Source organism: Pelodiscus sinensis, chromosome 10 (genome assembly GCF_052426305.1).
Source record: "Pelodiscus sinensis isolate ZL-2025 chromosome 10, ASM5242630v1, whole genome shotgun sequence".
Lineage (NCBI taxonomy): Eukaryota > Metazoa > Chordata > Testudines > Trionychidae > Pelodiscus > Pelodiscus sinensis.
In genome coordinates, this window is record NC_143061.1 from 50,153,226 (window position 1) to 50,169,922 (window position 16,697).

Here is a 16,697-nt window from a genome sequence, read left to right on the forward strand (position 1 = left end):
TGTAAAACTGATGTATTGCCAATGCAAAACATTTAAAATTGTGAAATTTAATAAATCATTTGATTTTTTTAAAATGAAATGTTCGATCTGGTTTATTGTTTGGGGTTTTTTTTATTTGTTTTGATCAGAAGCTTCTTTTTTAAAGCAAAAACTAAGATTCATTTATTCTTCCAATTCCATGAGTTGGACTTTAAGACATACACCAATTGGGCTACGTCTACACTGGCATGATTTTCCGAAAATGCTTTTAACGGAAAACTTTTAACGGAAAAAGCACTTTTTGCAGAAAAGCATCCGTGACCAATCTAGACGCGGTTTTCCGCAAAAAAGCCCCAATTGCCATTTTCGCGATCAGGGCTTTTTTGCAGAAAACACTACTGTGCTGTTTACATTGGCCCTTTTGCGCAAAAGTCTTTTGGAAAAAGACTTTTGCCCAAACGGGAGCAGCACAGTATTTCCGGAAAAGCACTGACGATCTTACATGAGATCGTCAGTGCTTTTCCGGAAATTCAAGCGGCCAGTGTAGATAGCTGGCAAGTTTTTCCGCAAAATCAGATGATTTTGCGGAAAAACTTGCCAGTCTAGACACAGCCCAAGTGTAGCAAGATTCAGGATTCAGAAAAAAACCAAAATTGTATAATGTATTTGTCAGTTATTTTTAACACATCACTATTTTGATCACTGTCATGAGTGAACAAGGAATAAATACAACTTGCCAAAGGAGCATTTTCTTTTGCCAGCAGCAGATACTAATTGTTGGTCTACAACCTGCATTAAAGGCTCTGAAAATATGTAACCTCTGTGTCTCAGTTTCCCTTCAGTGCAATGCAATACCTCTTGGATGTTGTGAGGCTTAATTTTGGTGAGGTCATGTGCCCAAGGGATAGAGCTGGAAATAACTGTCAATAAAATGCTTAATCCTTGCTCATTCAAAGCACTATGCAAACTCCCCATGCATATGATTCAGGAGACCTGATTTCCAGTCCTTTGCTTTATCAGCTTAGACTACACTCTTTCTTGTGCTGTACTTCTTGGCTATGTCTACACTTGCAGCTTCTTGCGCGATAAATATGCAAATGATGCTAAGCTTAGAATATTGCCGAGCCTCATTTGCATATCTAATCAGCTGCCATTCTTGAGCCAGAAGGAGTTGTCTACACTGCCCCTTCTTGCGCAAGAAAAAACCCCTTGAGCAATGCTGTTATTCCTGAAAATAATCAGATAGCGGCATTGTGCAAGAGGGTTTTTCTTGCGCAAGAAGGGGAAGTGTAGACAACTCCTTCTGGCACAAGAGCCTCTTCTGCAAAAATGGCGGCGAATTAGGTATGCAAATGAGGCTCGGCAGTATTCCACTCGGCCTCATTTGCATATTTCTCACACAAGAATCCGCGAGTGTAGACATAGCCCTTGTGACCATGAAGTTTTGCCACCGGTTACAATTGTATTTGTTCTCTATCGTATATTCAGTGTTGGCTGAAATGTGTTTATGGCAAATAATGTAATTTTAGTTACCAAAACACACAAGCTGTGTCTACACTGGTGCGATCTTGTGCCAAAGCGGCCACTCTTGCGCAAAAACTTGCTGCCTGTCTACACTGGCCATGTGTTCTTGCGCAAGTAAACTGACGTTCTGCTGTATAAAATCAGGGCTTCTTGCACAAGAACTATGATGCTCCCGCTCAGGAATAAGCCCTCTTACGCAACTGTTCTTGCGCAAGAGGCCAGTTTAGACAGACAACATGAATTTCTTGCACAAGAAAGCCCTATGGTTAAAATGGCCATCAGAGCTCTCTTGCGCAAGAGAGCATCTACACTGGCATGGATGCTCGTGCACAAAAGCACATCTCTTGTGCAAAAGCACATGCCAGTGTAGATGCTTTCTTCTGGAAGAGTTTTTGCACAAGAACTCTTTCGCAAGAAGCTGCCAGTATAGATGTAGCCACAGTGATCACAAGTAGGGGTTTATCGGAGTAAAGTTACAAAAAAGATAGGCTTTTCTAAAATGATTCAGGAACTCAAATCTCATTGTTCCTAAGTCATCTGGTAGTCCTGGGGCACCTTACAGACTGACAAGCATATATAAGATCATGAGCTTTTGTGGGTCCTTATCTCCCTTCTCAAAGCAGATTTTGGGGAGGTTCGAGGGGAACCCAGGCTTGCCCACTACACCAGGTTCCAGCCCAGGGATCCTAAGGCAGTGGCAGCTGGCAGCTTTTCTCTGGGCCACTTCCTCAAACAATCCTTCACAGTAGCTTTCCTTTGGTACCTGCTCATCAGTCCTCAGCTCACGCCTATACAGCACTTCCTGTCCTTCACTCTACTCCTTCCCCCCTTCCTTGCCTGAGGGAGACCTTTTAAAGCGACATCACAGGCTTTAATTGGCTGCAGGTGTCTAATCAGCCTGTATTCTTGCAAGCTCTAATTGACCCCAGGTACCTTCCTGATTATGCAGCAGTTAGGTTTGGGCTTCTTTTTTTTTTTACTCAGGAAAGAGAAAGCGATTCACCCAAGCTCCAGCATGTCTTCCCTCCAGTATGCAGCATCCAGCTAGTTTGGGTCTGTCACATAACATATAATTACAAAATAAATCAAATGGAATACAAATATTGTACTTATAGAGAAGTGTAAAGAAGTCATTTTATGAAATTTTAGTTTGTACTGATAGTCCTAGCATTTTTGATGCAGCCTGTTGCAAAACTAGGCAAATATTTTGTAGGCTGATGTATCCTATGGAAGATCTCTGCATACCCTTGGTTGAGAACCACTGGTCTAGATGACCATGGTGGTTAAAATGCTGTCATGTGTCTACTCTAGCACTCCTGATATTGTTGGGTATATACAAAGCTACAGTTCATCCTCACTTGAATCCTGGTTCATCAAAGTAGTTAAGTCTGTGTTTTATGATCATTCACTTCAGTGGGACTTTAAACTTTAACACAAATAGAGATGGATTTAAGCATATGTTTAAGTGTTCAGAGGAAGTGGGGCCATATCTGTACTCAGCTTTGACATATCAGCATTTATGGGCAAGATTTCAAGGCACTGAAGCAAAAATAAGGGTGTTGATACAGAGATTTGGTCAAGCATGGTAGTGATAGTCATGCAGAATATCTTACATCTTCCACTCCTGAGGTGACTGAGTATTCATAAATCATCTGGAAAAAGGAATGAACAGCAAAGTGGCAAAGTTTGCGTAACACACAATTATTCAAGATAGTTAACTCCAAAGCTGACTGTGAAAAGTTACTGAGGGATCTCACTAAACTGGCTCACTGGGCAACAAAATGACAGATGAAATTCAACATTGATAAATGCAAAGTAATGCACACTAGAAGATATAATCCCATATACACACACACACACACACACACACACACACACAAATGATGGGGGTCTAAATTAGCTGTTACAACTCAAGAAAGAAATCTTGGTATCATTGTAGATACTTCTCTGAAAACATCAACTCAATGTGCAGTGGCACTGAAGCAGTCAAAATAGCTAACAGAATGTTAGGAACTACTAGGAAAGAAATAGATAATAAAACAGAAAAGAGCATAATGCCACTATATAAATTCATGGTACACCTACACCTTGAATACTGTGTGTAGTTCTGGTTTCCCCATCTACAAAACGATGTATTAGAATTGGAAGAAGCTCAAAGATAGGCAACAAAAATGATTAGGGTGATGGAACAGCTTCCATATGAAGAAAGATTAAAAAGACTGTAAATGTTCGGCTCATAAAAGAGATGACTAACAAGGTTATGAAAGAGGTCTATAGAATCATGAATGGTGTGGAGGAAATGAATGGGGTTATATTATATAACACTACACATAACACAAGAACCAGAGGTCACTCAATGAATAATAGGCAGTAAGTTTTGAACAAACCAAAAGAAATGCTTCCTCATACAATGTACAGTCAACTTCTGGAACTTGTTCATAAAAATTTGGCTAGGTTCACACAGGAAAGTTCATGTAAGATAGATCCATCAATGGCTATTAGGCAAGACTGTCAGGGACACAACCCCATGTTCTGGGTGTCCTTAAACCTCTATCTGCCAGAAGAGGGATGAATCACTTGCTAATTGCCCTGTTCTGTTCATTCCCAAGCATCTGACACCATACACTGTCAGGAGGTAAGGCATTGAGCTCTAGAGAGACAATTGGTTTGACCAAACAAGGCTATTCTTTTGTTCTTACCCATTTCAGAAGTGTACAATAATTCCTTATATTTCCAATATGTCAATCATTCTGCAGTCCTTCTGGACAAAAGGTGCTATAGTACAGAAAACATTACATTTTCAACTATATCTCTGAATTTTCTTCTGTGGTTGGGTTTATGTTCTGTAAATTATATTTTAGTATATTCTATCACAAAACAACAAATAGCATGCTCACTACAAATAAAAATTAGTAATGGAATCTAATGGAACATCTCCACCTTTACAACTTTCCATGAATCTATCATAGCTAAACAAAAATTTTAAAATATTCTCTATCTTGGAGTTACCATCAAGTCACTAACAATAAATAACCCATGTAACTGAAATTAACACAATGGGCTATTTCCACTAGTTGTAGTCTTTTACAATCAGACAAACATCAATACTACGAACTGCTTTGTAGTTTTTATGATACAGCATATATTCCAACCACTTACATAAGCCATCATATACATGCCCATATTTACAAATCAAAATATAAATTTCAGACTGTAAGCAGAATTTATACTTCATTTGCAGATGCTGCTAAGTGTTGCGTCTAACAATGCTATTGTTCTGGAGCTTCTAACACACATGAAAAGGGAAAAATCAGAAGCAGACTTTTAAAAAGAATATATCAAACAAAATAAATGGCATAAACACAATATATGAAGCTTTGGGGTGCTATAAAGTTTTTATTGTTACTTCTTTGGGAAGAGCAGCATAACTCACTGTGGCTCTGCAACTAGTGAGTAATGCAGTCATCTCAAAATCCAACATATTTATTGGTAATACTGTTCAGACTAAGCTCTTGTATCTCATTTTCTCCTCATCCCGTATAAATAGGACCCAACTCTTTGCAAGTGGTAACCTACATCTTATTTCTTTGCACTTTATATAAACTTGGTGACTATTTTGGTGGAGGAAAAGAACTAGAGACTCTTTGAAATTGAGTTGTTATATACAGGCAGTCCCCGGGTTACATGGATCCGATTTACATCGGATCCCTACTTACAAACGGGGTGAGGCAACCCCGCACTAGCTGCTTCTCCCCAGCAGACCAGGGAGACGCGAAGCTAGCATGCCCCCCCCCCCCCAGCAGACCAGGGAGATGCGCTTTTCTCAGCAGACACCTCAGCTTGAGAATAAAGGACTGAGGGAAGTGAAGTGTGGGAGAATAAAACTGAGCTCTGGAGAAATGTTTGGCTAGATTTTCCCCTACAATATGTACCAGTTCTGACTTACATACAAATTCAACTTAAGAACAAATCTACGGTCCCTATCTTGTACGTAACCCGGGGACTGCCTGTAGTTAAATTAAAAGATCAGTAGAATTGCATGAAAACAGTAGAACACAGAAATAACCCAGAAAATAAAATATTTATGAGATGTAGATGTAGGAGATGAGGCATTTTCTCATACCATGGACTCTGCATAGAGAATAACCTATTTCTACTTGGCTACTTACATCACATTAGTATCTAAATGTCTTCTCGTTTTTCATTTATTTATTTGCACAATGCTTCTCTGAGGTTAGGAAGTGCTTTCATCTCCATTTTAGAGATGGGAAACTGAGGCACGGATACTAACTGACTTTCCTGAAGTCATCCAAGAAGCCTGTGGCATTTCCAAACCAACACTCTAGTCGGACCATCTTTCCTCTGGGTTAGGAAGGAACTCCCAAACCTTTTCCCAAGTAGTTTCAGGTAGACCCTGCCTTCAGTAAGGTGTTTAAGCATTTAAATAACAATCCTATTGAAGTCACTGAAGATTATTCGCTTATTGAGAAGGTTCCTGTATCTTGAGCATCCAGGGCTGACCACTGTCACGTGCAGAATATTGCACTAGGTGAGCCACGTGTTTGAGGCAGTAGGGCAATGCCTATGTTCCCTGCCCATCTTTTCACGCTGTTGTAACGGGAGTCTCTGGCAGGGTTAATTCTGAGCGGAAGTCTTTGCTGCTAACTTTGCAAAAACATGCTAGTTAGATGCGCCGTTTCTATCGACACCACAGCTGTGACTTTGCTTTGAGGCCAGTCACCTGATCCCTGGTGGTTTGGATTTTTAATTTCACGGCTCCCCCGTGAGAACCTCCCCCCCCCGCGCACCATAAAGTGTCTCACACCTGCTCCCTTCCCACCTTCAGCCACCCCGATCCTCCTGGGGGCCGCCAGGACCAGGGCAAGAGACTCCCCGCGCCCCGGGGCAGGAGCCGAGGCGGCGGCTCGCTTCTCCCGCACGTGCCCGTCCGTGCTCAGGGTGGCCGGAGCAGTGTGTGCAGCGGGGGCGCTGGGAGCACGGTCACCCCCCTTGGAGCTGTAGCCCCCCCTCCAGTTCTAGTCCCCCCCCCCGGGACTGTGCCGGCTCCCCCACAAGGCGGGGCGGCATCGCAGCGCGTCCCCCCGGCACTTCTTCCCTGCTGGCTCTGAGGTTTCTCTGCACCTTGGCGGGCTCCTGAGGGGGGCTCCTGCTGCGCCCCCCCCAGGAGAACGGTACGAACCAGTGAGCCTGCCCACAGAGCGCGCTCCCAGCGGCTGGTGGGGGAAGGGGGAAAAAGGCTGCGGGCGGGTGCTTGCAACCTGAGAGTTGAAAGGGCTGCGGGGCTTTGCCGTCCCTCTCTCTCTCTCTCGCTCGCTCTCTCTGCCTCGCGCTGCTGCTGCTGCTGCTGTCGGCGCGAGCCAGCCGCCGAGAGAGGAGCGCGGAGCCAGCGGCGCCGGCGCTGTGCATGCTGGGCTCCGATCATGGTGGGCTCGCGCTAGCGGAGGAAGGGCTCGAGCCAGCGGGCTCTCCCCCCCCCCCGCATTCTCTCCACGCGCCAGCCGGCCGGCGAGCCCGCGAGAGAAGGCGCCCAACGGCTGGGGGCCCGGCGGGCGCGCGCTCTGCCCGGGAGCGCCCGGCGGCGGCGAGGCGCCTGAGGAGAAGCAAGGAAGGAAGGAAGGGGCGGGGAGCGGGGCTCGCAGCGAGTGGGGCCGGGGCCGTGCCCCCGCCCACGCCCCCCGCCGCGCGCCCAGCCCCGGGAGATGGTGACACATGCGGCGCGCTGGCAGGAGCATGGTTGAGAGGACCAGCAAGTTCCTGCTGATCGTGGCCGGCTCCGTGTGCTTCATGCTCATCCTGTACCAGTACGTGGGGCCGGGGCTGAGCCTGGGGGCGCCCAGCGGCCGCGCCCCGGCCGAGGAGCTGGACCTGTTCCCCACGCCGGACCCGCACTATGTCAAGAAGTACTACTTCCCCGTGCGGGCGCTCGACCGCGCGCTCGCCTTCGACATGAAGGGCGAGGACGTGATCGTCTTCCTGCACATCCAGAAGACCGGCGGCACCACCTTCGGCCGCCACCTGGTGCAGAACGTGCGGCTCGAGGTGCCCTGCGACTGCCGGCCCGGGCAGAAGAAGTGCACCTGCTACCGCCCCAACCGCCGGGAGACCTGGCTCTTCTCGCGCTTCTCCACCGGCTGGAGCTGCGGGCTGCACGCCGACTGGACCGAGCTCACCAGCTGCGTGCCCGGCGTGCTGGACAAGCGGGAGAGCGCCGCGCTCAAAGCCCCCAGGTGAGCGGCACCCCCAGCACGGGAACCCCCTGCACCCGCACCGTGAGCACGGAGCGCCTCTCTGCACCCCCAGCCCACCTGCATGCCCTGCACGGGAACCCCCTGCACCCGCACTGTGGGCACTGAGCGCCTCTCTGCACCCCCAGCCCACCTGCATGCCCTGCACGGGAACCCCCTGCACCCGCACTGTGGGCACTGAGAGCCTCTCTGCACCCCCAGCCCACCTGCATGCCCTGCACGGGAACCCCCTGCACCCGCACTGTGGGCACCGAGAGCCTCTCTGCACCCCCAGCCCACCTGCATGCCCTGCACGGGAACCCCCTGCACCCGCACTGTGGGCACTGAGTGCCTCTCTGCACCCCCAGCCCACCTGCATGCCCTGCACGGGAACCCCCTGCACCCACACTGTGGGCACTGAGTGCCTCTCTGCACCCCCAGCCCACCTGCATGCCCTGCACGGGAACCCCCTGCACCCACACTGTGGGCACTGAGCGCCTCTCTGCACCCCCAGCCCACCTGCATGCCCTGCACGGGAACCCCCGGCACCCGCACTGTGGGCACTGAGTGCCTCTCTGCACCCCCAGCCCACCTGCATGCCCTGCACGGGAACCCCCGGCACCCGCACTGTGGGCACTGAGCGCCTCTCTGCACCCCCAGCCCACCTGCATGCCCTGCACGGGAACCCCCTGCACCCGCACTGTGGGCACTGAGTGCCTCTCTGCACCCCCAGCCCACCTGCATGCCCTGCACGGGAACCCCCTGCACCCACACTGTGGGCACTGAGCGCCTCTCTGCACCCCCAGCCCACCTGCATGCCCTGCACGGGAACCCCCGGCACCCGCACTGTGGGCACTGAGCGCCTCTCTGCACCCCCAGCCCACCTGCATGCCCTGCACGGGAACCCCCTGCACCCGCACTGTGGGCACTGAGTGCCTCTCTGCACCCCCAGCCCACCTGCATGCCCTGCACGGGAACCCCCTGCACCCGCACTGTGGGCACTGAGTGCCTCTCTGCACCCCCAGCCCACCTGCATGCCCTGCACGGGAACCCCCTGCACCCGCACTGTGGGCACTGAGTGCTTCTCTGCACCCCCAGCCCACCTGCATGCCCTGCACGGGAACCCCCTGCACCCGCACCGTGGGCACCGAGTGCCTCTCTTCACCCCTAGCCCACCTGCATGCCCTGCACTCCCCTGCACCCGCACTGCACCCCGGCCCACCTGCATGCCCTGCATGGGAACCTCCTGCACCATGGGCACTGAGTGCCTCTCTGCACCCTAGCCCACCTGCATGTCCTGCACCCCCCTGCACCCGCACTGCATCCCAGCCCACCTGCATGCCCTGCACGGGAACCCCCTGCACCCGCAGTGTGGGCACTGAGTGTCTCTCTTCACCCCCAGCCCACCTGCATGCCCGGCACACGCCTGTGCCCACACTGCCTGCACTGAGCGCCACTCTGCATCCCCAGCCCACCTGTATGCCCTATATGTCCCCCAGCACAGGAACCCCCCTGCACCTGCACTGTGTGCACTGAGCGCCTCTCTGCACCCCCGGCTGTGGGCATATATGGACTCCTCTGTACCTTCACTGTGTGCACTGAACTCCTCTCTGCATCCCCAGCCTATGGCACACACTGAACTGCACCCTCACTGTCTGTGCTGAACTGCTCTTGGCACCCCCAGCTGTGGGCATGCATTGCACTGCCTTGCACTCCTAGCACAGGAACCCCCCTCTGTGCTGTCAAAATCATGCACTGAATCTCTCTCTGTTCCCGTCTACAGTATGCATTACAGTCCCTTGTTCCCCCTGACCACCAACGTCTATCTGCACCACCAGCATAGCCCTATACCCTCAGCCCAGGAATCCCTTCCACACATCCATAGTTTACACTGTATTCCTTTGCATTCCTTTCTGCATCTCCAACCCACACCATGATCTGCACTACTTTGCACCCCAGGCAACACCTCTCCATTCCCAGCTTTTGGTACACACCACACACCCTTGTACACAGCAGTTCTCTGCATCCTTGGCCTAAACTCCCTCTCTGCACCACTATGATGTATATTGCTCCCTCAGTCCAAGTACCCCCTCTGCATGCACTACACTTCTCTCTGCACTCCCAACCCAGGCACCCCTCACTGCACCCCCCCTGCATGCCTACCCAGGGCATCCCCTCTTTGCACTCTGAGCCTGGCATCTGCAGCAGGCACTGTATTCGGTACCCCCAACTTAGGCACCTCCTCAGTGTTTATTGCAACTCCAACTTAGGCACCTCCTTGGTGTTCATTGCACCCCCTTTTCATGGACAGCACTCCTTTCTGCACCAACCAGCCCAAGCGCCCTCTTCTGTACACCCCCAGTATAGTTTGCACTTCCTTCTGAGTGCTCCCAGCCTACCCCGCTGCGCTCTGCATTCCTGTCTGAACCTCTATCTCACACTACTGCATGCACTGCCCCTCTTCTGCACCGCTGCCTGGCCACCCACCTCTGCAGCCATGGCATGCACTCCACTCTGCACCCTTAACCTAGACACTGCTGTCAACCCTGACAGCCCCATCTGCACCCCAAAGGCATCGCTGCATCTTTCTCTGCGCTCCCAGCTCAGATATTTGCCCTCTGTGTCCCCATACCATGCATTCATCTGAACCCCCCCCCCCCCCCCCGCCAGCAGCCTCCACCATGATAAACATTGCACCTGCCCTCTGCTCCCTCCAGCCTAAGCAACTCCTCTTCCCACACTATTGCAGGCACTCGGCACTCTAGCCCACCTCATTGTATTCATTGAACCTCCTCCTCTCTGCACCCCTGAGCCAGGTACTCCCCTCCACTCATCCCAAGGCATGCACTACACCTCTGCTCTGCATTGCCATCCAGACATCCCCTGGATGCCAATGTTTACACTACATTTCCCCTCTGCACCCCACCCGAATCCAGGCGACACCTCTGCCCACCTCATGGCAGGTTCTGGGCTGAAAACCCCTTCTGCTCACCCCACAGCATACATTGCACCCTCTCCTTGCAAGCCCAGTGAGTGTTCTACACCCTTCAGCCCGTAATACTTTTCAGCACTTCACACTCGTGTACTCCACCTTTCCTATGCAACCTAACAGCTTCTCTACCCTCTCTCTGGATCCATTGCCATATACATCACACCATCAGCCCTTCTGATAGCCCCAGCCTTTGTATCCAACTGTCCTGTCCCCAGCTGATCTCAGGCTCCATGGCTGCCCCTTTGAAAAGCTGCCTGGGGCTTTCAAAGTGGCAGCACCGCTGTGTGGCGCTGCCACTTTGAAGTACCCCTTCTCTCCCTCCCCATCCCCCTTTGCTGCCATTATATTATATTATATTATATTATATTATATTATATTGGCAGCAAAGGGGGGGGGATGTCGACTGGTCAAAATATTACCTGATAAGCACATGCTTATTGGATAGTCGATTAGTCTTTTACATCCTTATTTCATACCCCATACAGGCCTAAAAGCACCATGCAAATATCCACTGTATCCCCTCTTGGATTCCTATTCTTTTCCATGCACAGTTAGTGCTTGCTTCAACAGTTTTAGATGAAAACATGTCTTTCTTACAATCCTCAACCCACATCCCCTTTTCTCCCTCTATCTTCCACTTGAGCAAGAGGAAGTGCATCACCCCAAAATCCCAGGCAAGAGGACTGACTCAAAATTTCATCCTTACATACACCCAGTCCAATCCCTCCAGTCCTCACACAGACACCATGTCACATGCATTCCTGTCCTCTTATATCCTTCATTCCACTACCCCAATCTTAAATTGCTCTCAAGCTAATAATTTACAATAATCTTTGCATACTTCAGTTTATTTAAAAGCATTTCCGATTGTTCTGAGTCCTGCTTCCCTAATTTAACATATTTTAAGTATTTGAGTCCCAGTGGTATGATAATTTTGAACTAATCCTTGTCATTGGAAATATCATATACAATCTCTTTAGTGAATGTAAATCACTGTTGTTGTTACTATCTTGTGTAGTGTTTTTTTTCCATAAGTTTCATTATCAGCTATGCAACATTTTATGCAATCATTTGTTAATGCCATGTGCTGTGTAAATATTATTAATAGCATACCTAATCTCTTTAAGGCTGCCATTCACTAGAGCAAGTCTGTGTTTTAGCACCACTGTTCTTTTTCTCTCATGCGGTTTTTAAACTATTTTAGTTGCTTTTGTCCTAAGAACAGTATTCAATTAGTGTGTTCTGTATTGCCTGTTATGATTACTGCTCTTTTCAGCGATCTTGGTGAATTTCAGCATTAGTCAGCCTAATACTGTACTTGAGTCGCTGTCATGCTGGCTGACCCAAGAGCAGCAAATCAGAACATGTAGCCAGAGGGATGGAGTCCTCTCAGGCATTTCTTGTGATAGTTTATTTTTAAGGCACTTGTAAACATTTATAAACAAAATACCCTTCACCTGTCCTGTTGCTCTTGTGGTTTAGTGATGTGCTGCAACAAAAACTGCTCAAAGTTCAAATCTGGTAAAAACCCTGTCTGTGAACCTTGGCGCTCAGCTATACTGTTAATCTACCATAAAGACCAGCATACCAATTTATGGATAGATCCAAATACCTGTGTAATTTTGTCAGGCTCCTCAGTTGTACTTAAACCTACTCCACATTGCTTTTTCATGCAGTTACTACTGAATAGCATAATGCTGTTGTAATGAGAACATATAGTAAGGATCCTGTTACATGGTTGCTCAGTTACCTTTAACCTTAAAGGTTTAATATTTAGCTTTTACTCAAGATGGTTTCGCTTTTGAAAGACACCTCAATGTATTTTGTAGGCACTTCAAAATCAATGCTACTAAATATTGCAGCTTTTAAAAATTATTGAAGTGGGATTGTTTTCTTGCTAGTATTTGTTTTTTGGGGGGCATTTAAGGTACTTTATGTTTTTTAAAAATGGTCTGCGCTCAAAACACACTGAAAAAATGATCTAGTCCCCGTTCCCCCATGTTATTTAATGTTAGTTTTGCTTAGTGCTGTGGTCTCTTTGTTTCTGCTACCCCGCATAGGTTGGATTAGGACATGATTTTCAGAAATGTTGGGGCTATGGTATGGAGGTTTAGATAATCTGGTTATAGCAGTCTTAGTTTGTTAATACACATTGTGCATGGCTTTTCATTAATTTTTAACTGATAATTTTGGTATAAGAAACAGCTGCCAGATTTTATAATATCTTCCTAACACACTGCTCTGTTGAACTGTAGTACAGTTCATTGTGTCTGTAAGGCACCTTCAAAAAAAGATAGCATTTATCTGGCTTGTAATGAAATCAGGATTCATAAATGAGAGATGTTTGTTTAGAATCAGTGATGTAGTGAATTTTAATTTGTTCAGATAAAAAAAGATACCTTCTTGCATTATTTCCACTACACTAGCAGTTGTATTACTTCATTTCTCTGCTCTCTCTAATGCACAGGTCTCATAAAAACAAGCATTGTTTTGATGGCCAAGAAACAGTATTCAGAAGTTACTGTTGAAATAGGATTTGACTATGAAATTCTCACTTGAACAAGCTCCAGACAAAACTATCTGGGTCTGTCTGAATGCAGTAAGACTTGAGAATTCTTTTACTGCTCTTGTGCAATGCAGACATGAAACTGATCTTTCAGAACTTACAGTACCTTCCTTTATATTCAGTTCTTAAAGTGAAGTTTACCAACTTTGATCTTTCCAGCTATTGCATCAGCCTTGGAAGAGTGGGAAAGCAATTTTTTTGCCCAAAACACAACAGCTGTCATCTGATTAAAAATCTGTCTAACACTGTGACTTCTAGTAGCTTTTGGAAAGCTTGAAGGTCATTCAGAAATGTCCACATGTACAAATCATGAGGTTAAAGCTGTTAACTTTGAAAGGAATGCAGCTTATCACTTCGTAGTGCCCAATTGTGCTACATTCCATAACCTAGACATGGTACATAAATTGACAATGCATTAGTGTCTTTTTATTGTTCTTCTGTGTGAGTTGGCCTTAATGATGGGGAGAGCTAGAATGTCAAAAGACTGCAAATTCCTGGGATTTTTTGTTTGGGGTTGGTGGGGTTTTTTTTGTTTGTTTTTTGGCATTGTTATGGTAAACAAGGAACAGACATTTTAAGGGTCACCACTCTTAAAGTTTATGCTGTTTTGTTGTCTTCCAGTGATGTTTACCATGCTTTGTTTTTATATGCAATGAAGAAAATCCATGAAAGCTTATGCCCTAATAAATCTGTTGGTCTCTAAGGTGCCATAGGACTCTACCTTGTTTTTTGAAGATGCAGACTAACACAGTTACATCTGAGACCTTCCATATAAAAGACATTGTAAATTATATTTGCGTGAGCATTTCTTGAAGTAAATGTTGCATTTTGTACATATGCAATAAATGGAGTAAATTGACTTCTGTGCTGTAACATTTGGAACTAAATTGAGCTCCATTGTGGACCAAAAGCAGCATACATTATCTGCAATCTCTGCTGGATGATTTTGTTAGGTCGTAGACTGCAAGATTTTTGAGAACAGCAGTCTGTTCTCTGTTTTGTACAATTAGTACTTAATACATATTGAAACAGACTTTCAAGCCTGGATTTTGGTGCACTATTTGAGACACCTTAAAAGGCCCTGATTCTCAGAAGGCAGGAGCTCAGTGCTTTCTATAAATTTGGGTTTCTTTCATTTGTATCAAGGTAAGCATCTGAAATTGAGATTCCCAAAATGTTGGGCTGCTTTTTAAAATCATCATTATATTTTGCATTGAGTGTGTTCTTTAGCCTAGTTATCACTATTAATAGATTGTGCAAAGTAATCCAGTCTTATTTTGGCTTTCTCGACTAGAACAACTAGTTGACTAGTCTGTCCCCCATACCTCCCCTCCCCTGCTGCCTTTATCAGAAAGAGGCAGCGGGGGAACGAGGGGGAGAAAAAAGGGTGCTTCAAAGCTGCAGCGCTGTATGGAGCCTGGGGTCAGACTCCCGACTCCATGCGGTCCTGCCACTTTGAAATGCCATGTGCAGCCCAGGGCCAGCTGGGAGTTCCCAGCTGGCCCAGGGGCTCCATGTGGCGTTTCAAAGCGGCAGCGCTGTGTGGAGTCGATGTCTGACCTAGGGCTCAGAGTCCCAGCCTGACCCTGGGCCTTATGCAGTGCTGCTGCTTTGAAACGCCGCCGTGGAGAGCCCGGGGGCTGCTTGAGTGCCCTGTAGCACTTTGCCTTTGAAGTGTAACAGCTGCCTTGGAACTCCCAGTTGGCCTTGGGCTGCATGCAGCACTTCAAAGGCAGAGGTGCCCTTATCGAATAGTCAATGCAAATTGCATTGACTATTCGATTAGCCAATTAATCGAAATTTTACATCCCTATTCTCCACTCAGGGCTAGATATAAATTGGTGGTTTTCAAGCAGTTGTCTGCAGACCTCTGGAGTTTACAGACTATGTCTAAGTTTTCCAAAGGGGTCCACACTCCGTTTGAATTTGTTTAGGGTCTGTAAATAATAATAATAATAATAATAATAAAGGTTGAAAACCACTGATCTAAAGCCCTTGAGGTGAATGGAAAAATTCTTGAACCAGCCTCCAAAGCAGTGGTGCCCAAACTTTTCCTGATATGCCCTTCTTGCTGGTAATGGAATATGTTGGTGCCCCTCCCCATTCCTGCACAGTTAGCTCAGTAGAAGAGCTTGGGCTGAAGGCAGAGCTTGGTGCAGAACTCAGGGTGGGGAAGGAACTGGGTGTAGAGGCAAAACTAGCCTGGGGATGGATAGGGAATATATGAGAGCAGAGTTCAGCTAGGGTCAGAGCAGGGGGTGTAGCTGGACTGAGTGGTATTTCCTCCCTGCTACCTGTAAGGCCTGGGCCACCTCCACCCCCCAGCATGCTGCATGAAATGCTTCTCCGTGCCTCCTTGGTGGGTGTGCTCCACTGGTTTTTCACTTCACCTGTTGCACCTATTTCACTTTGTTCAAAGGACAATGGAGAGCTAGATGTTCTTAAGACCTTGTAGAGCCTGATGCCTTTCCTTTTTTATTGTGTTCTGTGGGAACATTAAGGTAATAAATAAACTTAAGCTAAGCAGATTCTTTCTCTTATTCTCCTCATTGAAAACAGTCTTTATAGTGATCCCTACTGGTTCATTCTTCTTTGTATCAAAACAAGAGCATGTAAACTGGTTATTTTCCTGATGATTCATTGTTCACATGGAGATGGTTTATAAGGCATGTCGATGTTTTAAATATCCATTCATCTCAAGCTGCTAGTGGCTTTAGGGATAGCCTGCATATTTGGCAAAACCCTGGAATTGTATTGCTCTCCACCCTCATTTAATTTCTGTTTCTAACACTGTGTAGATTGCTTCTTTTATTTTCTTTTTTAATGAGCCTCCTCAAGAGGCTAACTTAATCTTGGCTTTGTGTGTGCATTTATGTGTAAGTCTGTCATAGAAGTTCACCTGCTGAGCTTTTAATCTACATTTCACACTATGCTCAAGAAATTGACAGGACCACTTTTTTTCTGATCACATATACAAAAAACCTTCTTCCCCACACTCAAGTGCAGACTTGAATCCTTTATAAACAATGAAATACCATATAAGAACATTAACATGCAAAACCCAAGATGTCTGTTGCAGGTTTTCAGTAATACCCATAGTTAAGCAAATCAGTTTGCCTGGATTCTGGAGTCTCCCTGGCAAGCTATTTACGACGTTTGTTTTGTTTGGGCTTTATTTTATTAAAAGAAACCAATTAGCAGAGCCCAGCAAATGTGGACGGTTTTTGCCAGTTAGATTTTTTCTAATGTGTGAACTTTCACAGTTTCATACTACTTGTATCTTTCTTTGTATAACTCTGCATTAGGTGGATTGTTGGTAGTGTGTGCTTATGAGCTGTGGAGACACATTGCCGAGAGATGAACTGTTGGAGAGCTAAAGGTTTTACCAAAT

The 16,697-nt window shown here is 47.0% G+C and overlaps 1 protein-coding gene across 1 annotated transcript in view; it reads left to right on the plus strand.

Annotated features, from left to right (window-relative positions):
* The first annotated feature begins 6,800 nt into the window (after window positions 1-6,800).
* HS6ST1 (heparan sulfate 6-O-sulfotransferase 1) overlaps window positions 6,801-16,697 on the plus strand; it is a 339,081-nt gene continuing 329,184 nt past the window's right edge. Inside the window, exon 1 of the mRNA XM_075938357.2 lies at window positions 6,801-7,751. Within this exon, the coding sequence (XP_075794472.1) occupies window positions 7,234-7,751 (518 nt within the window). The 5' untranslated portion in view covers window positions 6,801-7,233. The remainder of the gene's footprint in view (window positions 7,752-16,697) is intronic.